The 26916-nt window shown below is 38.6% G+C and overlaps 1 protein-coding gene across 1 annotated transcript; it reads left to right on the top strand.

Moving 5' to 3' along the window:
- The first annotated feature begins 1134 nt into the window (after positions 1–1134).
- Positions 1135–25114, top strand: patl1 (PAT1 homolog 1, processing body mRNA decay factor). Its single transcript, XM_067440825.1, has 18 exons — positions 1135–1277; positions 2043–2145; positions 7394–7791; positions 9434–9508; positions 9586–9786; positions 11264–11365; positions 11571–11657; positions 11961–12154; positions 12235–12385; positions 13471–13585; positions 13740–13837; positions 15030–15089; positions 15169–15314; positions 16873–17032; positions 18047–18172; positions 18264–18355; positions 19537–19686; positions 24576–25114. The coding sequence occupies exons 1-18, from the start codon at positions 1263–1265 to the stop codon at positions 24595–24597; spliced, it is 2295 nt and encodes a 764-aa protein (XP_067296926.1). The 5' UTR covers positions 1135–1262; the 3' UTR covers positions 24598–25114.
- Positions 25115–26916: the final 1802 nt, after the last annotated feature.

The raw sequence follows: 26916 nt of genomic DNA, 5'->3' as shown, positions 1-26916 counted from the left end.
GCAAGTAGCCTAACGCAAGTTACGTAATCAGATTACTTTTTACAAGTAACAAGTAATGCATTCTTTTTCAATTTACAATAAAATATATTTTAATATTCTTTTTAAATTAGCAATGCAAGTTACTTGGACTCACCTCACTTGCACAAAAATATATTTTTTATTTATATATATTCTTCAATATGACTAAAAACAGTGAAACGCCAACTCTGAATATTACACAAACCTGCAATAATTAATTATAGGCTATTTAATTACACAGATACTTCATGCATTTAATTTCACTTTATTAACCAATGCATTTGCTAATAACCTTCGATGATCTAATTCAACCTTGCGAATAAGCAAAAATGTCTAGACAAACATCACATTTGTTCATTTTTTGTTTTTATTGCTGAAGTGTTGAACTTTCTTTCCCTGTATCCTGAATTGGGAAAGATGTTTGTTAATATGCTCATGAATTTTTAAAAAGTTTTGTTTAAGACTGTTCTGTTTATTTTTTCTAACTTTACTGAATCAAAGGCGAAGGAGTGTCTTTTACTGTTACTTGCCCAATTCCATTCTGAATTTAGTAAATAACGACATATTCTAATAAAATTAATACAATTTAAAGAGCATGGTTTCTAGTTATTTTACTAACGGGCTGATATAATTTCTTCTTAATGTGCATCATTTAATTTATATCATTGTACTTTGTGTTTAATTATCTTAGCATTCTTTCTCAAACTCAGCGGGCTGGCTACACATTAAATATTTACACTGTTATTATTAAAAAGAAAAGTAATTTTTTTAGTCACCTTTAGCATTTTCTAAGTGAAACTCATTTTTGTGTGAATGCATGTCAGTGTGATCACAAAAATGTTCTGAATAAATGGCATTGCTATAATACCATTAGGGATCCTTGTAAAATATTTTCTTAACTTTCTCATAATTCATATTATGGCATATTTCAAATACCCAGAAAAAAACAGAGGAATGTGAACAGGATTCCTTTCCTAATGTAATTTCTAGCATAACTTTGAAATCAATTTAATAATCGGATTTTAATAGGATTCTGACTCAACGCGAAACTGGATATTTTAAATAGCAAATGCATACCAATATTTTACGGTTACTAACAGAATCATAGTGATTTTTACTTCATTTGTGTCGCGTGCCATCTCTTTAAGCTCGCGCGTGAGGAATCTTGTGCCGTGTCAAGCGCGCGCGGCGTCTCGCGCAGCAGCAGCAGAATTAAACGAGATCCTTTTTAAAAACACAGATACATGTTCCGTTTTCAGGTAACTATGTCCTTTCTTTACATGGTGTGGGTCGAAATCGCTCTGTTTGAAGAAAGCTAATGTGTAAAGTGCTGTTGAGAAGATTTATACTCAGATTTTGATGGAAAATTACGGCTTTGTTTTTCGTCCCTACAGTTAGCGAGCTAAAATTGTTTGTGGAGCGACTAACCGTCGGGTTTCTCTGTTGCTAGTATTAAATAAAATATAAAAGCTTCATGGAATCTATAATAGATAACTGTCCTTGTCATATACCCGCCGTTTTGCGTTCAGGGTCGCCCAGATGTGTGATATTAAGCCTTTGGCCTTGTTAGCATGTTAGCGAGGCCGCGCTAGTCAACTAACAGGAGCAATGCAACAAACGCAAAGAAATGGGTTTAATTTTCCCAAGCAACATCAATATATCTGACGACTGTGAGCATGATTTTTATCAGGGCAAAGGAGTTTCTGCGAGATTTCTAATTATCTGCGGTGTTCTGTAACATCAGGTGTTACTGCGCCTAGCAGTTTACATAATCAGTGTTGGTAACTTTAACTAACCTGTAAGTTTTATAAGTTTACGCATTACTAGTACCTGATGCATCTTTTTAATTGTGTGTAAATGAAAGATTGAGAGTAATACACCCCAACACCGAGCATGTTGTTTTGGGGTGAGCACAAGCATAGTGTTATAGCAGTGCAGCATCTCTCAAAGATAACCAGTTTTCCCCCTTTCTTACTTGTCTATGACTTACTGCAAATAAAACATTGTTTCTGTGCTGTTTGCAGTCTTTTGATGATGACTGCACCCTGGAGGAGGAGGAAGGGTTGGTAGAGGAAGAAGATGAAATTGACCAGTTCAATGATGACACTTTCGGTGCAGGGGCAATCGGTAAGTTTGTCGGCAAATCTTGGATTTATGGATTTACCCTAGAAGGCCTGTTTTCACAGACAAGGTTTAGATTAAACCAGGATTAGGCGTTAGTTCATTTGAGTAGCTTTTATAAACGTGCCTCAGAAAAAAACATCACTCTTGTGCATCTTGAGACAAAACAATGGTACTGACGTATTTTAAGATATGCTTTCAGTTTAAAACGGTTCAAACATGCATTTTAGTCTGGGACACGCTTAAGCCTTGTCTGTGAAACTGGGGGATAGTGTATCGTATTTGATAAATGAGTTTCTAAGACCTCTAAATTAGCAATATAATCCAAACCTCGCTGAAAAACCTGCCATACACAATCTACTAGGGCTGGACCAGAATATTTGAACATTCGTTCAGTGGGTTGGCATTCGATTTTCAACTTTGGGATCCAAATATTCATTTTTTTTGTTTCTTTTTTCTCTCGCACACCTGGCTGCATCCCCCTCGAAACGTTTCTCATTCACGCATTAATATGTTTACAATATAAAATATGGTGCAATACTCAAAACATTTTTTTGGTTTTGTTTACAGTTGTCCGATAGCCTAGACGTTTTTAATAGGATGGACAGTTGAATAGGAACCCAGCCGCGTTATCCTTAATAAATACATTTGTTTCTTCTTAGGCTAAGTGTTCCCTGCAAGGCTACAAATGAGGTTTCTCTGTCTAGAGCGCACATCTGCATGAGCTTATATGGAAGAAGCGCATGCCTGAGCTTGCATTTTGGGTTAAGCTAAATTTGTTTGACATTGTGGAAAATAGAATAATAGAGTAAAAATGTATTTGCCTTTTTATCCACGAATACATTTTTATGATGAAAGGACATATTTCATGAAATTTCCCCTTACTGTCACATTACAGTGCGTGCACACTGTGCGGCCGTGAACAAAGGACAGTGTGACCGTGCGCATTTTACTTTCGGTTTAGAATTAATGCCAAATATTCATTGTTGATTAAAACCGAAGCTTTACAGTCTGCTAAACTTTCTGCCCTCTAATTGAGAGTTTATTCTGAAAAGGCCTTTTAGTATCATTATTAAAAATGTCCACCTTCAGGTCATTGGTACACCTGTGTTTTTTCTGTCAGTTCTTTAATGATTTTGATAAAGTAACAAGAGTATTTTTTATATAGTTAGTAATGTCATTGGTTTCAAGAAGAACAGTTACAGGATGGGAAGCAATAAAACCAAAAATAGCAATATGGCTTAGTGCGATTTACTGAATAACTAAGACCGATTTAATAAAATATAAAAAGCTGTGTGTTTCAAAGCATGTTTTTACTGTCTCTACTGTATTAGTTTGATTTTTAATTGTCACAACTGAAAATTTGTTCGTTCATTTTGCCTAAATGCAGTAAAATTGTAATGTTTTCCCCCATTGATAAACTCTCACAGTATTTGGGAGATTCTGTTAGTGTTAAGCCACGTTTCGACCGCAGGAACTTTACCCAGGAACCAGGAACTTTGGGTGGTACTCGGTGTGTTTCGACCGCAGGAACCAGGGTCTAAATGAAGTTCCGGGTAAATATTTCCCCCTCCAAACGGCCCTGCTCGCGAGGTAGTACTTTTTCAAAGTTCAGGAACTTTCGAGGGCGAGACTTGGGCGCTGAACATGCTGATTGGTTGAGCTCACGCAGCATTTTATTTCAACCGGCATTTTTAAAAGTCTTTTGCGAGGTTCGGTCTACGTTCAGTAAATATCAGTCTTGCTCTCTGTCTGATGGCGCGCGTTCATCTCAGCCATCTCACGTGCAATGTCCGTAATAGCTGATAATAATATACATTGTCATTTTAAATCTAGCTTTACGAGCTTTCTGAATATGCTGCTCTTTTCTGTCGTTGTTAATTATCTCTTTAGTAAACCTTACGTTATACATAACCAGCAAAAGCAGCACAGCTTGAATCTCTTCCATACTTGTTATTCATTTTTTACAGTCTATTTTTCACCATGTAACCGACCTGGCCGATTACTTTTAAGTGTGTGTCCTTACATGACGTGACAGTGCACGCCGCGCTCATGTTGACAAGAGAGGAAAGCTCATTTTTCTGAGGGGTAAACTTTTTATTTCGTAAGTTATGAACATAATGTTGGAATAATGACACAGCGTATATTGCCCCAGGAAGTTTTTACTTTAACTGCGCCTGACAGAATATATATATATTTTTTTCTGAGATGATTATTACACTTTACAACAGATAAATAGCTTATAATACTGTATTAGTCCTGGTGGTTAAGAGTTGCTATGGCTACAGTCAACACATACCAGCTGCTGGAGAAAACAACGTTGACATTTTTGATGCGGCTGACAAACTGCACGTGAGAAAAAAATCATGTTAAAATGTGGGTATTAAATATGATCCATCAGGCTTTTTGAAGAGCGTTTATTTGTTCATCTCTCAATCTTTATTATATTGCATTGTATCTCATGTACAGAGATTTGATTTTAAAAGTAATCATTTAAACATCATCTAACTAAAACTTGTTTTTGGGAGAAATAAATATCTCCGGAAAAAATGGTGTTTGGGGGGTAAAATGTGTGTTATTTTGGTAAGGTTGCCTGCTACAATTCGCACTCATGAGTCTATATATCACATAATAGTCGCTTAAACCCGCAGACATGGAAAACAAACCGCGGAAAAAAGCGCGGACTTGGCAACACAGTGCAGTTGAGCTCTGTTGACATTTGACAACTACGTTATGCGTCGCTCCACTGCTCTGATTGGTTGTAGGTTTATCCAATTGAGGTCTTTCCTGGTTCGGTTGAAACACGCCCCATAATCACAGCCCAATGGAGCAGAATATTTAGATTGACACTACAGTTATTTATTATATTGAACAACAGCAGCAGCAGCCCGTTCCTTCTGTGCATTATTCGTCATCTTGCCATTTCTACGCCATTGCGTATTTGCAAAACTTTCCATGTCCTATTGAACGGATTAGAAAATATTTATCCCACCCCTCTCATCCTGATTGAAAATCAATGGGTTTGGTCCTTTTTATTCCGATTTAGGTCTTTAAATGGAGCATTTTCATTCGGATTAAACTTTTAAAATCAGTGATGCGCGGGTCAATGTATAAACAACCCGCACCCGACCAACATTTTCAACTAACCCGCCTGCAACTCGGACCGCAAAAAAAAGAAGAAAATATTGTATCCAACCCGCATTCTGACCCGCATTTTTTTAAAAGCAGTAAATACTCATGCATCAATTTATTAATTTATTTTGTTTAATTTTCTTAACAATTAAGATGCTGCATGTGTTTATCTAGTGTAAAGCCCTGCATTTATGCCCGAGCCCGACGGGCCCCGACTTTTTTACGCCCCTCGGGCCGGGCTTCGGGCCAATTTTCATGTCATACCTAAAACGCGGGCCGGGCTTCGGGCCTTTTTATAGGCTTCTCCTTCGTTTTATATTTATTTTATCAATTAAAAGGAACAACGAGTTCTGCGCTGGTGGAAACAACACGAGACCATAATAGCTAACGCAACTGTTAAGATGGCTCGCACAGTGTTCAGAGCATAGGTTCAGAGTCCGCGCCAGCAGCAGCAGCGCGCGTTTCTTCAGCACGGAGACACACTGCAAGCGTGGTGTGAGCATGGCGTTTCTGTTGCGTGTCATCCGCGGGGCGTCTGGTGCTATTAATGTACAGGGAAGCCCTATACTTCATGTTAAATATAAATATATTGCCTATTGATACAGCAAAGACAACTTCGGCAGTAGCCGGCCCATGCCATATCCATGGTATTGACGGCAAAAAGCTACAGAATAATTCGTTCTGTATTGACTGGTTTAATATTTCAAAATCGATAATTAGGCTATGTTGTCTTTTATTATTACAATTAGGCCTATCTGCATTTATGTTAACCTACAGACTTTCAAACATTGTCATTATGTGTCACAATGTTTTATGGGCTATATATGTTGTAGTCAGATAGATATGATGGTGCTGCAACACGCATCGCCGCAAATGACTAATGCAAGCCAACGCAAATGGCCGTAAATGAAACTTAAAATAAGTCTAAGATAGTCAAAAACACCATCATCTTCAATAAAAATGAATGAGATGAATGAGATCATTATCTTACCAGTGCGTCGCGCTCTCTTATGTGGTATTTGAATCTGAAATAAGCTGCTGAATAAAATGCATCTTAATCTTTTGCTTCCGTTGCTGTAAACTCCGTTAAATGAGCATACCCCGGGAATTGAAGATGGGATTTATATTCATTTGCGTAGGTGTAAGGTAGGCTATAAGACAACCTGCATGTGCTTTTTTTATTTTATTTGTTTAGCTCCGTTTGCAAGAGCCGCGAGCAGAATCAGCCTGCCTCAGCTCGTCAAAAATGCCTTTTAGGCTACTGGTGGTAATAGTTGGCGAAATTAACTAACATTGTGATGCTTGAAGTGTTTTATGGATTTTATTATAGGCAAGACAAGTCAAGAGTTGATTTGAGAGACTAAAATAATTAAATATGCGGTTAACTCACTGTCGGCAGCTGGCCGCTTTTGGTCGTCACTTAAAAAAATTAAAACTTTAATTTAACAAACAAAAAAATGCTCTAAACATTTTTCTAAATTAACGTAATAAAGAAACGAAACGAAAAATAACTACTTTGACATTAAAAACAAAACAGAACTATTTTAATGGCAGCAACAATGTAAAAAAAAAAAAAAAAAAAAACGGGCTCCAGTCGGACTCGGGCCGAGAATCCCCCCCCCCCCCCCCCCCTCAGTTCAACTTGTTGGGAAATCGCCTTATTGGGCATTTTGTCCCGCGTCAGGAAAAGGGTTAAAAGGGCTATAAGGTGTCATTGGTGGCCTAAAACAGAAGATTAGCCTATTTTCTTTTAGCTTTCCTCACGCTGGTAGAAATAATATTAATTAAATCACCTGTCCCTGGGTTTCTTCTCACCTCTGACTCGACCTGCAGAGCTGAATGTGCTTCACTGGCTGCACTTATGCTGGAATGCAGAGGATCCTTCTTGCCAATGGATTTCATAGTAAATTGCATCTAGTACTATGTAAATTACAAAGGTTTAATTGGCGTCTTTTTTTTTCAAACGACCTGACCCGAATATCATTAAAATATTTTTGGATGACTTGTAACCACGGATGACAGCAGGCACCTGCTCATTTTGGATCAACCCGCACATCACTGAAAGGCACCTATTTACATCAGACAGTATCATCGCCTAATTCAAATATATTTTCCTCTCTAGATGATGATTGGCAGGAGCAGCACGCCCGCCTCGCAGAGCTTGATGAGCTTGTGCGAGATGAGCAGCCGGAAGCGGCCGATGCCTCATCCGGTGACTTCCCTCCTGCTGGCAGCAATGCCAGCCCTTCGGCCCTCCCTCCACCCTCCTCTTCCTCCCGGCTTTTCTCTGACCTGGATGAACGTGCTGGCGGTGACCTGGCAGAGTCACTGACTCGTCTCATTTTGGGCTCGGATCCTGCTATTGCTGGAGTGGGCAGTGCCAGCTCGGACAGATCTCACCTTCCTCCGAAGCTGTCCGGTCAGTCTCCTCATCCCTCAGCGTTAGTTGGGCAGTCTCTGATGATGAGCTACCAACATCACCAGCATCTCCTGCACAGAGGGCCGGCTCCTCTTTCACAGGTTTGTGTGATAGTACCTCCATAACATTATGCCATTATTAATATGAATTAGTTTGTAAATCTGTTTGTAAATTAGATTCATGAAAATGGCATCATCATGATGTGGTCAATTGCCGGTAACTAAAAAAACTTGCTTTGTTTTGGGTGTGGCAGTGTGTCACTTTGATTAATTGAAATAAAACCCAAAATTGCAATATGGCTTAGTGCAATTATTTAAAAACTAAAAGCCTATTCGGACGCTAATTGTTTCTCATGTAGGAGTCCGTATAAAGAAATGTGCATGCCACCTCAGTGATAAAACACGTGTATTCAGATGGTGATTTATTCCCGGTGGAGGTGTGAGTTTTGTGATCTGCACCTGGGAAAGTGTTCTTAAAAAAGCGGGGTCTAAAAAAGCCTTAAAAGCATTGAATTTATTAATTTGGAAATAATACCTTAAAAAGACTTCTTGAATATTATTGTTGGGTCTTAAATTGTGCTGTATGTAACTTTTCCGTATTGTATTTTTCCTCAAAAGTTTCATTTGTCAACCACGATTTATTTTGATTAAATGATGTAGCCTAGTATAAATAAAGTGTGTTGTAACCAATATATGAGAAGGCAACGCAGCCCCGGGTCATATTCAAATACTGCGAACACGTGATGCCTTCAGTAAATGAAGATCACGCGCTACAGCACCACAACCATAGACTGCAACACAACACATGCAGACCTCAAGCAAAAGAGAAGCGCGAAAAATTAGTTTTTATTTGCTGGTAGCGACGTGAAATAGGTATTAATTTTTTATATAAATGGTCTTAAAAACACTTTTAACTCCTTCAAGTTTAATTTATCTTGAAGAAATCTGTAGGAACCCAGCTGGGAACGCTGCTCACGTGGTCAGTCGAATGATTGTCTGCTTTAAAAATTTTATATGCTTGGAATAATAATAAAATCATATTTAATTTAATATTAGGAAATCATGAATTATTTAAATCTCCTGTTTAAAAATGTGGAAATGAGCGGGAATAAGTTAATATAATGCTGCAAATTTAACCTATTAATTACTGCCTTAATAGCGGCTCATTTCAAATGTTTACGTGTTTTTTTTTCTCTCTTTTGAGTGGTGATGAAAGCTTATTCTTGTAAATACTTTCCAGCATTTCAGTAATAAAAGTTTACGTAGGCTAGCTCTATAAAATGCATCCGTATTACAGGGAAATGCAATGATACAGTGCTCCGCAGGGGTCAAAAAGGATATAAACAGTTAATTCTGAAGTGATTTCTTCTTGAAAACTCAGATATGTGGATTTGGACAATTATATAACTACACAAGCTTGGCGTTTGTCTTAAAACAGTCGGTAACTTGGCCAGGGATTTGTATGCGCGTGGTGGAAGAAAAACAGACATTCTGGATTCGGACGGCAATAAAATCACAGACTAGCTCCTGTAAATGATGAAAGTACTTTACGACCCCACCAGAAACAATTACCGTCCGAATAGGGCTTAAGACTGATTTAATGAAATATAAATATAGGATGTTTTCACTGTTCTTTTGTATGTCTTAAGTGTTTCAGAGTGGCTTGATTATTACACAATTGTGCTCATTTTCTATAGTAAAATTACAATAGTAATGTTTCTTGTTTAACACATTTCCCCCATAGATAAACTCTCACAATATTTGGGAGAACAGTATGGGCTTCGGGCCTGTTAACTCTGGACTAGTCCCTCAAAAAGAGGTAAGGCAATTGTCTATTAAAGGCTTCTTCAAGTTCTTGTAGTGCTGTTCTTCTAATCTTCTTGATTTACTCTTCAGGACAAAACGCTTATGTCCATTATAAAAGAGGTCGGTCTTCCAAATCGGCCTCCTACACTCAGCAGAGAAGAAGGGCGAGATTTGTCCGAAAGGGTTCCGCCTCCTCGGTCCAGCTCACCTGTGATTGGAAGTCCACCTGTAAGAGCTGTGCCTATTGGAACACCTCCAAAACAGCCCATGAGTCAAGTCCTCAATCAGCAGGTTAGATGACATCCTGACCAAGCATCATTTATATTCCTTCTCAAAAGTATAGGGTCACATGAATAAATAGCATTTTACAATGTTATAGTAGAATTTTTATTAATTTTAAATGTCATATTTTACAATATTATAGCTATTATTGTATCTTTGATCAAATAAATGCTGTCTTGGTGAGCAGAAGTGACTTAAACAACAAAAAATCTCACAGACCCCAAACTTCTGAATGGCAGAATCAGGGGGAGCATCATTTCAATGAAGCAATTGATCCATAAAGTAAACAAAAACATGCTTGAAATGTACTAAATAATATAGTAATCACAAAATTATTATTTTAAAGGTGTCATGAACTGGCCTTTTTCTTATTTTAATACTGTTATCTGGGGTCAACTAATGGCATTCGTGTGGGTTTTACATTCAAAAACATCATAACTAATAAGTAAAAGGCTATTTTCTGCACTGGTTTTGAGGCTGTCTTGATGGGCGTAACGCACTGGAGACTTGGAAGTAAACACCCACGGCTAGGATTGGAGAGGATTTGCATATTTCATGAGCTTTAGCTCCTGTCAGTTCATGAGGGAGAGATTATTAAAGCAGCAACTGCAAAGATTCTCTCGACCACAGGGCTCGTAAACGTCTTTATCAAGCAAACACTATGATTTATTTCTCATTCACCCACGATTGATTATTTCTGTATTACATGGCCTGCATGATCGGTCGATATAAGCGCGAACACACACACACACTCACCTGCGCAACCAAATCAAGAAAGAATTTCTGCCAGCGTACGGCTGCCGGCGTACGTTTAGGTAGGTCTGGGAAACACACAGACCCAGGACTACTATTGCATATAAAAAGGCATTTTACTCACATAAGTGTGCTGCACCATTCCTGTCGTATCCAATATAGAAGCACAGCATTGGGTCTGCATATCCAGAACTTGAGACTTGTTTACAAACAATTCCAGTTAAATGAAGCGAACACACAAATGGTCTTCCGCACGTGAGCTGTAACTCATAAAAAAAAAAAAATGAAGTATCACACATTCCTAATATTAGGATCCAGAGGAAGCTTATGCAGCGACTGTGTTCTTCCACAATATCTCGCTATCTTCCTCTGCATGTTTATTGCTGCTGGATAGCGTGATCCGATGAGTTGGTGGGTGGGGCTAATGAATTAGCCGTGCTGTAGAGGCGTGTTTCATAGCGCGATGACATAAGGATGAGGCACACCATTGTTTTCTGGGCCTGGTGTCTATAAAAGCTTTTCTTTGACTAAAAAGGACGTTTTCAGGTCTGAAACTTACAGTATAATCTTATATTACCATGACCTTATATATCAAAAGCTCAAGGGAAAGTTGATTTCTCAATTCATCACCCCTTTAATAAATTAACCCAAGGGATGCTGTTGTGTATGCATTTAATGTTTATGAGTGATGCAAAAGATTTAATTTGATTTAAGGTGTTTCTTTTGTCTTTAGAATAATCACCCTTCAGCCATTCACGTGAGAGCCTCAGTGCCACTGCGCTACCCGCCTCCCTTCCCTGAGCGTCTGTCTCCCAACAACCTCCTCAGCATCGCTGTGAGTCCCAGATCAGTGCACAACGCCAACTACAACCACACAATGGTGGAGCTGTAATACAATGGGAAAAAAGTTAACAATTTTGCAGTTTGATGCCTGTTTGCTCAACCTGGATGTGTATCTCTTAAGGGGGCTTCTAATGTGTGACTTGCTTTTTTTCTTTTTTTTTGAACAGTATTGATAAGACTTTGTTGTACTCTTTCAGAACTCGGCGTTGTCTCATCCTCCGTTCCCTCCTGGTGTTGGTCCCGTTTTGTCTCAGATACAGAGAGCCCAACTACTTAACTCTCAGGTGAGTGAATCCTCAAACCAGTTACCAAGAATTTAATTTAACAAATGTTGTTTTTGAATGTAATTCTTGGAGAGATTCAGAGAATTTCTACACTTGGCATACACTGGTGTAAAATAAGACTTGTAAGTAAGTAAATTTTATTTATTAAGCACATTTAAATTCAGCTTACACTGACCAAAGTGCTGTACAAAACAATCATAAAAATACATCAAAATGAAAATAATAATGTACAGTATAGTAGACCAAATATAGTACATAATATATACATAACAGGCTGTTTTTATCTTGTGCTGTGCTCTTCAGTTCCAGCGTGGTCCAGCTCCTCCTATATTACAGGGGGGTGTTGGGGGTTTCAGGCCGTTTTTTGGGCAGTCTGGTCCTAGAATTGGACCCCATGGGCCTCCTCTCGGCCATGCACCTATCCGACACAACACCACCCACCTGCACCCGCAGCACCGCAGGATGCTCAACCAGAGGATGCAGAACAGAGGCTCGGGGTGGGTCCCATCAGCTGTTTTCCTGGATCAAGCACCACTTTGAAATGCCCCATGTAAATTTTTCTGTCTCATGTGCTCAGTGATCACGTCGGCGGAAGAGGTGTTGGAGACAGGAAAAACAGAGATCCTTACAGCAATCTAATGACTCAAAGAGAGAAGGAATGGGTAGCGAGAATCCAAATGATGCAGCTTCAGAGCACCGATCCATATTTGGATGACTACTATTACCAGGTAATCACTCTTTCACCCACTTGCACATCATTTCAAATCAAACCCTTTGTGATTTTGCATAGCATAGGATATTAGCCTGGATGCCAGCCGAACTCAGCTCCGCACACAACATTTGAGCTCGGGCAGTTCAGTCTGGCCTTGATCCATAGAGGAGTAATTATGCCCAAACAGAAACTGTTCGGACCAATGAAATCATCAGGGCGGGCTTTAGACGATGATGGACAGATGATCAACAGTAACGTAATCAACCACGTCAAGGCGCTTTAATTAGTTCGAATCCTAAATGGAGAACTTGTTTGTATATGCATTAGCCTTCACGATTTCTCTCAGAAATGATGATCATGTTGGGTAAGTACTCTGTGTATTCTGAAATTATTATTATTTTTTATTTTTTATTTTTAATACAACATCGGCAAAGATCGTTTATACCAGCGTGCGTGCAGACAGGGTTGCCAAGTTTTTACAATAAAACGTGCCAACTACTAGCCCTAAACAATAACTTGCGTTTAGGGGGTACAATTTTGGTACTAAAATTTGCATTCCTGGGTCTATATATCACATAATTGAGGTCGCTTCAACCCGCGGACATGGAAAACAACTTGTGGGAAAACCGCAGACTTGGCAACACAGTGCAGTTGAGCTCTGTTGACATTTGACAACTACGTTATGCGTCGCTCTGTTGCTCTGATTGGTTGTAGGTTTATCCAATTGAGGTCTTTCCTGGTTCGGTTGAAACATGCCCCATAATCACAGCCCAATGGAGCAGAATAAGACTCATATTCTGACTAAAATTGAATATGACCACATCAGGCTAATAGGATATGCTACTAACATGAATCGACCTAAAACATGCTAGAAACTGCAAAGCAACTCTCTAGCAGTCACCTAGCATCTTATCTAACTTTCAAACATCACTTACTCCTTTGGTAAACTATTTTAAACTTTCAGGCTTCTCAAGCCAAAATCAAAGTTTGTCTACATTATTTTCGAATACTGCTGTAACTATTTTTTCCCCTTGTAATATTGTAAATATATTGTGTTTTGCTATTTCTGGTTGATGATGCTTAATGATTCTTCTTTTGCAGAATTATTATGAGAAAATGGAGAAGCGGCAGGAGCGGGACAGAGACAACCGGAAGGAGCACACCACCAAACTCATCACTCCTCAGGTGGCCAAATTGGAGCACACCTATCGGCCAGGTAAAAACAATACATGGCACAGTGGCCTTTATTTAAAAAAAAATCACAAAAATATTACAATTTTGTTATTGGCATTTTAATTGAGCATTTATACCAGGACATGATCTGTTCAAATGGTCCAATACTAATAATAATGATTGTGTTTGGTTCACAGTGCAGTTTGCCGGCTCGTTAGGAAAACTCACGGTCTCCAGTGTGAACAATCCAAGGAAAATGATTGATGCTGTTGTAACCACTCGCAGCGACGATGAGGTCAGAACTTTTATAGAAAACCACTTATGAGGCTGTTCTCTTGATGTATTTTTAGTTACTTGTAAGTGAACCCAGTCAAAAAAAAAAAAAAAAAAACTTTCTTTTGTTGAGTTATGACAACTTTTAGTGAAATTACATTTGTTGATTAGAAATTAAGTTGCTCTAAATACTTGGGTTGTAGTGCTGGAACCGATTAATCTTTACCCATTTCCGTCAAATCTACAGCTATCATAGCACATGCTTAATGTAACTTATTTGGCATGTAGTTTTAATAAACAAGTAAGATATTACTTGTCACTGGCATTAGCGCAGTCATTGCTTATAGAGTCAATGTAGTGTTTCTACTCTTCAGCACAATGGTAACCAAAAAAATCTTCAACATAAACTCTTTTAAATGTCAAACATAAACACACTTAAATTCAACCTTTACTCTCCTTATCAAATCCTATGCAAAGCATGCTGGGAATCAAAAATCCACTGGTCAATTTCCAAAGTTATTAAAATGATTTCATTAACTTACTATAACAAAAATAGAATTTTTTTTAGTTTAAAGCACTATGTAGTATTTTTGCAGTAAAATATCCAAAAACCACTAGGCCAGTGTTATATATTTTGTTCAGTTGAGTTCTTACAATATCCCAGAAGTTTCCAACTATTTGTAAATTGTGAGACAATTGCTATTTTAACTAAGGAGCTGGGACGTTTCAGCATTGCATTTGAGGTAGTCGCCTGTCAATTGCGTCATATCTGCGCTACCCTCGGTTTCGGCTTTTATTTGGTTTATTTTGGGTATTTGTTTAACAATCGCTCCAGCAGCCGTGCTCAGGTCCATAACACTCGGTCCTGCTCTGCTTTAGACTACAGTAACGTTAATACTGTGATGAGAAGACCACATCTCCCAAGATGCTGCGCTCACACTTGGGGTCATCAAACTACGCCTTTGTTTAGAATAGGCGCCCTCCAGTGGACGGAAAGCTGCATAGTGCACCTTTAAGTTGATGCAATGATCAACATTTATGTCAACAGGACTCCACAAGATGTTTTGCAATGTAAAGGGTTTAATTAAAACAAAAGCAAAATAATGTAACTCCCATAAAGTCCTATAAATTAGAGTGTAGTAAAGTTTATTCAAAAGGTATATGTTAGGTAAGGATACAGTTTCTTTGTACCAATGTTTTTGGTCATTTTCCAGGAAAAAAGAGAGAAGCAGGTGTGGAATAAAAGACGACAAATCCTTTACACTGTGGAGAAGGTAAGAGTGTAAATAAAGAAATAAAGCCTTTGTAGCCTGTATTTTTTTTATTTAAAAATCTGTGTATTTTGCTCTGTAGATGTACAGTCTACTGCTAGAAGTGCAAGACTTTGAGAAGAAGTTCTTGCAAACCCCTGAGCACCAAAGAGATGCCCTGCTAGAACAGCATAAAACACACACGCTGCAGCTCTACAACTCCCTCAGAGAAAAAGAGTGGGACGACCGGTGAGTGCCACAGAAGAGCCTCATGAGCATAGGCATGCGCTTGCTCGATTTAACACAAAAAAGCCCAGTCCATGATCTGTTGATGTTTCAAAAAGTGAAACGTAAAGCCTTGTCTGCCTGATTGAGAAATACTTGAAAACCCCATTATAGTAATAAGTATATAATTATATGTACGGGATAATGTACACCCAGCCGGTTGTTATCGCAGATTAAAAACCCCGACAGAGTGATCAGGAACCCGACGCGAAGCGGAGCATCACTCTGAAGGGGTTTATTCTGCGATAACAACCAGCTGGGTGTACATTATCCCGCTTATTACACGGCTACTAGTCTCAAATAAATTAGACACAAAATATTGTCTTGAGATTAAATATTTTATTAGCTCTTACGCAAAGCTTCCGCGAAGAAAAACAGTTCCAACCTGCTTTAAGCCTTTATCTATTGCTGCTAAATGTTGAAAATGAATGCTGAAAGGGTTAGTTCACCCAAAAATGAAACCAAGCCTATGATTTACTCACCCTCAAGTCATCATAGGTGTAGATGACATTCTTCTTTCAGACAAATAAAACCGGAGTTATATTTAAAAAGTCCAGGCTAACGTTAATCCAAGCAGTAGTTGTAGCTGTTTTTGAAGTCCATAAAAAATGCAGCTGTCCGTCAAATAACGTGCTCCACACGGCTCTGATGGGTTAATAGAGCCTTCTGACTCAAATCGATGCGTTTGTGTAAGAAAAATATACATATTTAAAACTTTATAAAGGAAACCTGCCTTGAAGTCTTCCATTGTAGCCATGGCTGTTTAATTATTTAACAGCCACAAGATGGCGCCAGCGTTAAGCATAGAAGTAGTACCGGTCAAGTTAACTCGTAGTACCCGTATGAGTTGTTATCTGGGAATAGCATACCGCTGGAATGCGCGATTGACCAATCAGAATCAAGTATTTCACAGAGCCGTGTAATAAATTGAAATAATCAAGGCATGGTTTGACAGACCAGGATTAAGGCATTTAAGTAGCTTTTATAAACATGCCTTAAAAACATTACTGTTGTGCATCTTGAGGAGAAAGATGCTATTTTAAGATATGCTTTTAGTTAAAACGGCTCAAACATGCTTTTTAGTTTGAGGTGAGGTTAAAGGGATAGTTCACCAAAAATGAAAAATCTGTCGTCATTTACTCATGTCGTTCCAAACCTGTATGAGTTTCTTTTTTCTGCTGAACACAAAAGAAGATCTTTAGAAGAATGTTTTTATCCAAGCAGATGGAGCAACCATTGACTACCATAGCAGCGGGAAAAAATACTATGGTAGTGAATGGTCGCCCTCTCTGCTTGGTTAAAAACATTCTTCTAAATATCTTCTTTTGTGTTCAGCAGAAGAAAGAAACTCATAAAGGTTTGGAACGACATGAGGGTGAGTAAATGATGACAGAATTGTCATTTTTGGGTGAACTATCCCTTTAAGCCTGTGTCTGTGGGCAAGTGTGTTAAACATTATAGTTTTTGCTTTAGTCGAGAACTGTGTGAGATCCTAATAGACCTACTCTCCATCCTTCTGCAGAGTGAGCGATGAGCAGTGCTTGATGATCATGTCTGTGCGTAAGGGGAAACGCCTCATCTCCAGACTCCTCCCCTTCCTGCCACAGCCACAGGCTGCTGCTGTGGTCATGGGAATAGCCAGGAACCTTCCAGCCCTGGCCAAGAAAGACAAACAAGACCAGGTATAGTCACAGACGATGCACCTTATTCCTAGTTCAGACTGCACGATTTTCAAACTCGTCGGGTCACTGCTATTTTCACACTGTATGACTATCTGGGGTATCATTCAGTCTCTGCTGTGTTCACACTGCACAATGGATCGGCGACAGGAGGTTTCACACTGCACTGCGTGACTGTACAAGAGAAAGAATTGCCGACAACTCTCTCTCCGGTGCGCAAACTACGTTTCCCAACTAAACACGCGTGCGATGTGACAAATAAACAACGCGAAATCACATGTGCGTTAGACACGAGTTCTCGCGTGAGACTTGGAATTGTTATAAAAAATGATAAACTGCAGAAAGTTTGGTGGAAAAAAGTCTGTGTGCTTATTTGTGGAGAAAAAGATTATGGTGGAGGAAATTTTTGGAGAGACCGAGGGAGCAAGGATTGTGTTCTGCAAAGAGAGTTTGAGGTAAATAAATAATTTTGCAATGTCCTGCGGCTGGATGTGCAAATGTTTGGGCTTTGTTTCTCTTTGATAGAATTGTAAATATATCTAAAAATACTGATATTATGTCTATAACTCCTCACTGAACCTCCCGCTGACCTGTATCTCACTCTCTCATTGGCTGTCGGTCATCGCCAATGAAATTTTCAGTCAGATCACATTTCACACAGCAGGAGTTTGAATCGCCGACAGGTCCTGATATTTAGCATGCCAAATATCTTGCACCGTCTGCGAATCTCTCTGATCGCGTCTTTGATCATTCACACTGCGTGATCGGTGCTCGTACACGCGAGTGACAATGATCTCGGGCATTGTCTACGATTTCGCAAAACCTTTCGGCGACTAAAAACGGGGCAGTGTGAACTCTGCATTAGTTGTGACAGACGCTGAAGAGAATAAAATGTGGAAACCTTCAAATGCTCTGAATGCAATATAATGTAGCAAGTCTTCTAGGTAAAGATTAGCACTTGTAAAAAGAAGTGTGCTTTTTAGCTTATATTTCCTCGTCTGCATGTTTTCTTCTTAGGTACTGTGTTGGTTGGTGGAGCCAGTCACAGCAGTAATCCAGTCCATGTCCAGTACCTCCCTCACCGATCTCCTTCAGGAGCTACAGGGCAGGGAAGGACAGCTTCCCCTCGTGCTGCAAAATAAGGTGTCACTCGCAAATTCATTTATGTTTATAATTGCATAGTGCATCAGTCTTTTTTGACTGACTATACCAAATATGCTGTTGTGTTTGTTAGTTTGGCGTGACGCTGCTGTATCTGATTCTGAGTGAAGGAGAGAGGATGCAGAGCTCAGATCCTAACTGTCAGCTCATGGATGATAACCGCTGGTGAGCATATGTCAATTAAACCAGTTAAAGGCATATAAATGCTAGTCATTTCAATGCTAGTCTTTCTTAACCGATAGTAAATGAAATGTTGCAGCATTTCATCATTCAGGTTTTGTCAGTGTTTATCAAGTTTTGTGTCTTTACTTTTTGTCCTGTTCTTCTATGAGAGAAATATTGGTTTTCATTGTGCATTTAATCTAAACCACTGCTTATGATTCATTTTGTTAATTTTGCTTGAGATACAGACAGGCCAGGTGCCACAAGGGGGCAAAAGAAGACGTTGTCCCCTCAGATCTATTCCATTCCCCCTCTACCCCTTAAAAGGAAAACATTTTAACCCTTTGACGTGTACGATCACACCGGTGTGATTTGATTGTGCAATGCACCATGTGATCATTTGCTGAATTTAAACGTGCCTTTGTGCCAGAGACGGACGTTCTCAAAACTAATCAGTGTTTTCAACCACATAATCTTTATTTTAGATTTCAGAAAAGTAATGGCAAAAAAAATGTAATTGTTAAATACAGACTTATGTCTTTGGAAGCGGCAATAATAATCCTTTCAACTATAATTTAACATGGTTTTATCCATATCAAATACACATTGTATAGGTAACCAAAGTTTATTCTATTATTCTCCCATGAAAAATGTAAATCTGACATAGGCGACTCTCTCAATTGTGGCGAAAACTAGCATGGTGGCCATTGCCTGTTATAAATTTATTAACATGATCATCATAAAGGTTTTTAAACAACAAAACATGACATAAAATCATGATATAGTCCAGTCATGTCAGGTCTGCAGACTTTGCCAGTAGTTAATTTACTTCTTTTTGTGTAGGTAATACATTGTCAAATATGTTTAAACTTAAATAGACTACCTAAACAAGTAGTTATGTCTCTTTGTATTTATTTGTCCTGTTACTGACGTAATGCACGTCATTGACAAAATGAGCATGACCACACCAGATGTTCGAAAAGTTTGAATATTCGTCTTTTTTTAGAGGGAATATTTAAACATCATGTAAGCAATTTTGACAGCCCTAGTATGTTTTCGTAGTATCCTGGGTCGCCATCACAGACAAATAAATCTTTTTTTTTTTTTTAACCATTGGGTGGCCTGAGTGTAATTTTGCAGGTGAATTTCCATCACACTTCTCAGTCTTTTCTTTGTGTTTGCAGGACTGAGTTGGTGTTCTCTGTGACTCGGGAGCTTTTGAAGGTCCCGTCTTCTGCGCTTTCATCACCGCTGTTCACGCCTCCCAACCTCGTGTCACTGTTCTCTCGATACGTGGACCGGCAGAGACTCGAGCTTTTGCAGGAGAAGCTACAGTGAGTTTGACCACAGAAACACACACATGCTCATGTTAATATTCAACATTTGTGATCTACAGTATTGCCTATGTATATTCCCATTATCCTCAGTATTAGTTAAAGTGGTGGTTCATTTGTCCATACCCATGTTGATTAGACTATTAAAAACTTGAAACATATTAATTTAAGGTACATTTAGAACAGATAAACATATGTGATTAATTGTGATTTTAATCATGAGTTAACTCATGACAATATGCTATTAATCGCAATTAAATATTTTAATCGATTGACAGCCCTTAGTTTTTTCAGATGTTTCGATCTAATGGACAAAATAAGCTTGTGCAATTTACATCTGAACGCGACCGGAGATGACGGAAAACTTGTAGAGCAGCAGCTTTCGTTTACGCTCTGACAGCCGTGAGACCAAGTTTCCAGTTTTTTAAAAGTTTTTTTATTTATTTGTCACATACACAATTATATAGGCATATATATCCAGCAGTAAAATGTGAGTCAGGTCCGCTCCTTGGACAGTGCAATATAAAAAATAAACTAAAATACAACACAGCTGAAAATATACATAAATATAGAAATAAAATAAATAAAAAATACATCTAAACAATAAAACTATGAGAATCATATAAAAATTATGTATACCGTAGAATTAAATATAGAATAGAAATAATTTTCATGAGAGTAAACTACAGTCCTAAATAATAAGATACCCAGAGGCAATGTGCATATGAGGCAATGTGCATATGTGCATTATACTGTACTCTTATAATATTAAGATACACAGGCATGTACAAAAGGTAAAAAAGTGTAAACAGGTGACAGTCAGAATGTCAAAGTTAGGTAGTGAAAGATGGAGATCTTACTGACTAAGTGGAGACCTAAAAATGTTAAGAGGCTGGTTTTGAGTTAAGGAGCCTGATGGCCTGGGGGAAGAAGCTCTTCCTGAGTCTCTCGGTTTTTGCCATCAGACTACGAAAGCGCTTACCAGATGGTACTAAAGTGAAAAGATGGTTTTCAGCCGAACAAACGCTGTTGAGTGTGTGTATGAGTTTAAATCCCATCTATCTAGCACTTTTCCCATAATGTTTACACATTAGGTCAGTAAGCGGAGATACTCGAAGACTTCACAAAAGCCTCTAAAAGCCACCTCGGTCAAAAATGAGATCACGATAATGTGTGAATTAGAGGTTGACCGATTCATCGATTTTGCCGATTAATTGGCACCGATAGCCGATTGGTGGAACAAGCGGTTATTGGGAAAAATCAATACCAATAGTTTTTCCAGTTTGTGTCCATTGCAGGAGCGGCTGAGAAGGGTGCTGTCATTACACAGTGGCTTATGAGAGCTCTGAGAAGGGTCTGCTGACATTATATAGCGTGAGCAACCTCTAGAGGACAAATAAAAACCTATCACTGTTGTTTACATTAATATCGTCATGCCATCCGCCATGAAATATCGATTATATGTTTAATATTAGGGGTGGGACTCTTTTACCATCTCACTATTCAATTCGATTCCGATTATTGAGGCCATGATTCGATTCCTAATCGATTTTCGATTCAAAAAGATTCATTTTGAAAAATTAAATCCGCACCCGCCCAGACGCGTTAATATTTGGCCCGTTACCCAACCCGTGCCTGTGATAAATCTCACAAGCTAAAATCATTCAAATTAAAATGCTTTATTTTTTATCTTGCACCTCTCTCAACATCAACAGCGTCACGAATGGGCTAATGAAACAGGCTCTGCCTTTAAAGACTCGATGTCAACAATTCTCACTCACCATCTTTACTCTCGTGTCCTCCATTGCTACTGCAACGCTCGCTCCATCTGGGCTACGAGAGGCATCAACAAAAGTTGCAATGTCGCAGTGGTGGTGACGTGATGGGTCAAATGGCATATCGTTGTTGCGTGTATGTGTAATGGTAATTTGGACATGGAAATTGTAATCCAGTATGTTCAAGGGGGGAAGAAGGAGGCAGGAACCGGCAAACATTTAAAAGACTTTACCAAACAAAACGAAAGTAACGTAGGCAGCCGCTCACGGACAACTGACACACACACACATAATAAAACATAAACACAACTCAACGTCAAATCCAGGTCTGGTGATCTCTCGTCCTTTATTGGTGTCGCTTGTCCCTCCGAGCTCCCTCAGAGGACTCGAGACCTCGCCACAGAAATATTGCGCACATTTTTCATCCGCGCTACTACTGGTTCCGGTTCATTAAGTTTACTTAATTATCCACCCGCATCCCCGCGCGTGAATTTTATAAATGTCACAATCCACCCGTTTTAGCCACTTTTATGCCCGTTGCGGGACTCTACGTCGCGTATAGGCTAGTTACAAAATGGAGACGAACAGCCAGCTGATTTTATTCATTTATTAAATCGATTCTTGGACATTTCAGATCGATTCTGAATCGTTGCAAATGAGAATCTAGATTCTTCTGTGAATCGTTTTTTTTTTTTTTTTTTTTTTTTGGCACACCCCTAATTAATATCGCCATGCATCCGACAGAAATATAAACACATCAGAAACAATTTTATTTCAATACATATTTTGTTATTTTAATAACAAAACTGTCGTGTTCTAGAAAAGCAAACTTGATTTATATTAAATGATAACACTTAATATAATACAACAGGGATGGAAATTAACTTTTTTGTCCACCGGCCACTGTGGCTGGTGGATTTCAAAATCTACCAGCCACTCCATATTTTTACCAGCCACTTTCTTGTTTTTAACCGACAATGTGTAACTGCACGTGAAAAATTAATACTACAAGCTCTACAATACTTAAGCAGTTTATTTAATCTCAAATCTCAATGAAATACTGACATTTTTTCACTCTTATACACACACAAACCATGAACTGATATACATTTCATTAAATGAGTAGGGCTCTGTGTGCTCTTTTTTTTTTTTTTTTTTTTTTTTTTTTTTTACCTGGATGTGGCATTTGGATGATTCATGGTCTTTTATGGCTTCCAGTTTTAGGTTTTTAGTCCCAACAATGAAACTATTAGTTTTGGCATCTTCTGAAGCGTGTTGACGACACACCGAGCAGAACATTGTCAGTAGGGATGCACAGAAATAAAAATTATTGGCTGAAACCGAAGCACTAAAAGAAATTATGCCAATTATCCATTGCATTTATGGCTAATGCTGTGACTGTGTAACTTTACTAAAAATCAAGGCATTGCAAAATGTATTAATATTAAAGTTTCAAATAATAAATCAATTACAAATTATGCAAATATTTATTTAGCACATTGCAACAATGCACAGTATAAAATACAATTCAAACTAAAATGTTTAACTCGACCTCACTCATGTGTACATTAAATAATAATGTACAGGTCTACTGGCCTGCAGAAAGGTACAGAAATTCAATAAAGTAATCAAATGTAAAATAACTGCATATTTAACTGTTTAAATGAAAGATTAATCCTTATTTAACTTACAAAAGCTATTCAAGAGCAGTGAGTGAAGTCCTTTTGTTTGACATTAAACAGACAGCAGTAAAGGCTACTGCCCCTTTAAGAACTAGTGCAGGGATATGCTCTTCTTTCTCGACTGTATAAAGTTCACTTAAGGCATATTCAGACTATGTCTGCTTGGATACTAATCAAGATGAACATGTTGGCATACTTTTTGTGTGAGTTTGTCTGTTTAAGCACAAGACTTGTAAGAGAACTCAATATTTGCGCGCTGTGAGACGAGTGCGCGTTCTCGGATGATCTTCTCTCAGCGCGAGCACGTGTTCGTATTCGCGTCTTCTGGTACTACATCCGGGTAATGACGGCGAAAACGACTGGTCATATTCGGACATACGGCCGCACTCGCATGCACTGAACAGTTTATAAAGAGGGGAAACGGTATGCTATTTTTATTTACCCGCCACGGTGGCCGGTAGGTGAAGCGAGTTTACCCGCCACAACTCAAAATCACCCGCATTTGGCTGGTGGCGGGTGCTAATTTCCATCCCTGTAATACAATAATATTACATGTTTAACATTAAGTAAGGTTAATAAAGGCTGTAGAAGTATTATTCATTGTTAGTTTTATCTGTTAACCTTTTTATGCACTATGAACTAACATGTATTAATATTTGTACAATACAATTGTACCTTAATCATTCATGAACTAAATGCATTATGCAATATACATTTAATAGCATGTAAGCTACCTAATAAGCTAATACATCCTTAACAAATGCGACTTGCAGTCTATTACCTGACATTCACATACATGGTTTTAGGTTATAGCTAAAGAAACTGTTATTTTCTTAAGTTGTATTTTAATGTTTATTTTCTGTAGAATTTTTTCTGTTACAACTTATCATTTAATATATTCATGCAATTTGGCACATTTTCACGTTTCAGTACTGTTTTTTTATTTTTTATTTCTTGTAATAAAGTTCAGCACTGTTTACTTAGTGTTACGTTTTATCCAGTATCTATTTAAAAAACTATCGGTCGATTAATCGGTTATCGGCAAGTGTGATCCAACCTAGTTATTGGTGTCAGTAAAATCCACTATCGGTTGACTTCCAGTGTGAATGCTGTCCACACGTGGTATATGTTCATCAAAAACTTTCACTTCCAACCCACTAAATCCCAGCCTCAGCCCATTCAGAAGTGCTGGTTCTTTGGTAGCAACCCATACACTTTACCCTGACAAAAATGCTCATTTTAAAGAAAAATTTTCGACGGACTTGGAGCCTTTTGCATCAGAAGTCTTCACTTGTGATCCAATTGACCAAAACAAATCTTAATGCCAGGTGTAACCAGGCCTTCTGACATAGATGTGATCAGATGAAGGAATAGATCAGGTCATTTGGGCCTTTTCATTTATATTGACTTATTTTGTTGTTGTGTTTTCCAGGATCACATCCCTGTCCAGGTAGAAGTGACTTCTAACGTGGCACTCGTTGAGAGACGGACTGCTCGTGTATTTGTGAATGAGCAGTTTTATGTGTGATTATGTGTTGGCAGGTCAAGCCAGGTCACTTTTCCCTTCTTGTTATAAAAGTCACAATAGCGAAGAATGATGTTTAAATGGTAATAAAACTGTTGTCCATAGATTTGTCAATAAAGGCGATCAGGTATGTGTATTTTAGCTTCTGTTAGGGTCAGGTGCCAGGACAGGGACCTCATTGTGTGGTGACATTTCCCTGTGAAATGGCTCAATCATGACAACATCAGACCTTATTTATAACACATAGATTTGAGGAGAAATTTACTGTACATTAATATCTTAATTTTTCTTATACACTGCAGCTTGAGGTATGTTTGCAAAAGAATGACTGTGCTAGTGTGTCTGTGAGTTTAAATGAAGGTTCAAACAAAGTTATTCTTCATTTTTAAGTATCTTGACATGATGCCGGTGTTAAAACATGAAATTAAAACTTTCTATTATACAAAGTTGTCTTGTGGTGTTTGTGTCGCATCCCCCAGTGGACTGGGGCTCAGTATATCTGGAAAAACTGATCAAAATATGTAGTATGATATTGCACTATACCTAGAAAACAAAATGAAGAATTTTACCATTAGTAAATAAAGCCTGTTTTAGGGTCATTTATGTTTGCAATTGTGATGTTCTCATGAAAATTAAGCATTGTTTTCATTCTAAATGCTCGTTACTAAAATCAAATGCATGTTGAGTAATTTTTTTTGTTATATACCACTTTTGTAATTACCATTGTTCTTAGTGGTGATTCTGTTACAGTAAAAATCACTGTAATACATATTTGTTTTACTTTTGCTTTACAACACGTATGTACAGGTCCTTCTCAAAAAATTAGCATATGTGATAAAAGTTCATTATTTTCCGTAATGTAATGATAAAAATTAAACTTTCATATATTTTAGATTCATTGCACACCAACTGAAATATTTCAGGTCTTTTATTGTTCTAATACTGATGATTTTGGCACACAGCTCACGAAAACCCAAAATTCCTCTCAAAGATTTAGCATATCATTAAAAGGTTCTGTAAACGAGCGATTAACCTAATCATCCGAATCAACTAATTAACTCTAAACACCTGCAAAAGATTCCTGAGGCTTTTAAAAACTCCCAGCCTGGTTCATTACTCAAAACCGCAATCATGGGTAAGACTGCCGACCCGACTGCTGTCCAGAAGGCCATCATTGACACCCTCAAGCGAGAGGGGAAGACACAGAAAGACATTTCTGAACGAATAGGCTGTTCCCAGAGTGTTGTATCAAGGCACCTCAGTGGGAAGTCTGTGGGAAGGAAAAAGTGGCTAAAAACACTGCACAACGAGAAGAGGTGAGCGGACCCTGAGGAAGATTGTGGAGAAGGACTGATTCCAGACCTTGGGGGACCTGCGGGAGCAGTGGACTGAGTCTGGAGGAGAAACATCCAGAGCCACCGTGCACAGGTGTGTGCAGGAAATGGGCTACAGGTGCCGCATTCCCCAGGTCAAGACACTTTTGGGCTACAGAGAAGCAGCACTGGACTGTTGCTCAGTGGTCCAAAGTACTTTTTTCGGATGAAAGCAAATTTTGCATGTCATTTGGAAATCAAGGTGCCAGAGTCTGGAGGAAGACTGGGGAGAAGGAAATGCCAAAATGCCTGAAGTCCAGTGTCAAGTGCCCACAGTCAGTGATGGTCTGGGGTGCCATGTCAGCTGCTGGTGTTGGCAGGCTCAATGCAGCTAGCTATCTGGAGATTTTGGAGCACTTCATGCTTCCATCTGCTGAAAAGCTTTATGGAGATGAAGATTTGGTTTTTCAGCACGACCTGGCCCCTGCTCACAGTGCCAAAACCACTGGTAAATGGGTTACTGACCATGGTATTACTGTGCTCAATTGGCCTGCCATCTCTCCTGACCTGAACCCCATAGAATCTGTGGGATAATGTGAAAGTTGAGAGACGCAAGACCCAGGGCCGTCGCTAGTGGGGTGAAAGGTGGTGACGATTATAGGGTCCCCACTGTCCATGGGGCCCCACAAAATCCAGAAGTTATACTATATAGTTATACTACATATTAGTTGAATGCCTGAGATTTTAATGAAAACCACAAAAACGTGCAAATGAAGTTTTTTTTAAATATTTGCTCCTCTCCCTACAAATGGTTCAGTCCGTTTTAGTATTTATTAATTAAGGGTGCGTCTCAATCAGCTCCCTAGTTCACTAGTCAGGGCACTGATCAGGGAGTCAGCCCATTGACTTATGTCTTGATCAGTGTCCTGACTAGT

This window comes from Pseudorasbora parva, chromosome 4 (assembly GCF_024679245.1).
Source record: "Pseudorasbora parva isolate DD20220531a chromosome 4, ASM2467924v1, whole genome shotgun sequence".
NCBI lineage: Eukaryota > Metazoa > Chordata > Actinopteri > Cypriniformes > Gobionidae > Pseudorasbora > Pseudorasbora parva.
Note: the sequence above shows the minus strand (reverse complement) of the source record. Positions and strands in the feature narration are given on the sequence as shown.